This window comes from Emiliania huxleyi (assembly GCF_000372725.1).
Source record: "Emiliania huxleyi CCMP1516 unplaced genomic scaffold EMIHUscaffold_7013, whole genome shotgun sequence".
Classification (NCBI taxonomy): Eukaryota; Haptophyta; order Isochrysidales; family Noelaerhabdaceae; genus Emiliania; species Emiliania huxleyi.
In genome coordinates this window covers 1-1,390 of record NW_005196745.1, presented here as the reverse complement: position 1 = coordinate 1,390, position 1,390 = coordinate 1, and the positions used below count along the sequence as shown (strand labels likewise).

The following is a 1,390-nucleotide window of genomic DNA, read 5'->3' as shown; positions in this document are numbered from 1 at the left end:
CAACTCCGCCATGGATCCGCTCGAAGAGTATGCACGCCCCCAGCCGCCTTCAGCCCTTCACTGCCCTGCCGCGCAACCCCTCTCGCACAGCACGCTCGCACTCGCAATCCCTTCGCCACAGCGTGGCTCAGCCTCTCCCATATCTCAAGTCTCAACCCCGCGAATGCGCAGGTACACGTGGATTGTTGTCTTTGGCGCGATTGCTGCAACCTTCACCGCATTTGTGCGCCTCGCGCCCCGGCCCCCTACCGACCCCGCGCGCGAAGCGAGACCCGCCCTACCCGTTCGCAGGGCATCGGAGCCAACGACGTGGCCAACGCGTACGCCACCTCCGTTGGATCCAAGGCCTTGACCATCAAGCAGGCCTGCTTTGTCCACAGCCGCCCCTCACATGCAGCTCGCACCAGGGCTCGACACCGGGCTCTCTCATCCCAGTCGTGGCGGCGTGTGTGAAGGATGCGCGGCCGAGCCGCTGCCTGGCGCCGCTTGAACGTCTGAGAGCAGCCTCCAGGAGGCGGAATGGGTCGCGGTGCATGTCGCCATCGGCCTTCGGGGGTGGGTCCGGGGCCAGGCCACTCTCGGCGCCCGAAATACCCGGCGCAGAGCCCGGCATTGGGGCCGCGCGCGGACGAACGCAAACCCTATAGGGTTTGAGGGCGGCCGCCCAAGAGCCGAAATAGGCCTTTAAAAATCCTAAGAGCTACATACACTGAAAATTACCCCCAGAAATCAGGGAAGGCACACGTCACACGACCACCTCCACGCCACACTATGTCCATCGTCTCTCTCCTCCTCGCGCCGACGCTCGGCTACGTCGACCGCGGCATTCTCAAGGCTCCACCTGCCCGAGCTAGAGACCTCTCCCCATCTCTCCCCATCTCTCCGCCCGCCAGGCTCCACCTGCCCGAGCTAGAGACCTCTCCCCATCTCTCCCCACCTCTCCGCCCGCCAGCTCGACAACACCACGTTCGACAAGATCGTCGACGGCTCCCGCGCTGTCATTGTCCGCTTTGACAAGGAGTATGCGTATGGCGACGAGGTGGCCCACCCTTCCCTGCCGCCGCCGTGCGCTTGCGATCGTGGTGAGCCCGCCGCCGCCGCCGCTCACAGCACGACGCGTGGAAGGACTTCGCAAAGAAGGTTGGCGAGTCGTCCGCCTCGCTGCTGAGCTGCGACGTCGGCGTGTCGGAGTATGGCGACAAGGACAATGCCGACATTGCTGAGCGCTTCTCCATTAAGACGGACGACTTCCCGCAGTACCGTCTCTGGCTCAAGGCGCGCGGCAGCGGCAGCGGGCGCCTGGGGGGTTCTGCCCGCCTCCTCCCCGCCTGAGCTCTGACGCGTCTGGCCCGTGCCTTCGGGCATCCCGCTTCAGGGCTCGGGCTCCGAC

At 65.6% G+C, this 1,390-nt stretch overlaps 1 protein-coding gene across 1 annotated transcript; it reads left to right on the top strand.

Moving 5' to 3' along the window:
- Positions 1-291: 291 nt before the first annotated feature.
- On the top strand, positions 292-1,332 carry EMIHUDRAFT_124887 (hypothetical protein; the record flags this gene model as incomplete). Its single annotated transcript, XM_005761545.1, has 3 exons — positions 292-372; positions 953-1,039; positions 1,111-1,332. Coding segments are annotated over 3 exons (390 nt in total), but the record flags the coding sequence as incomplete, so codon positions are not given.
- Positions 1,333-1,390: the final 58 nt, after the last annotated feature.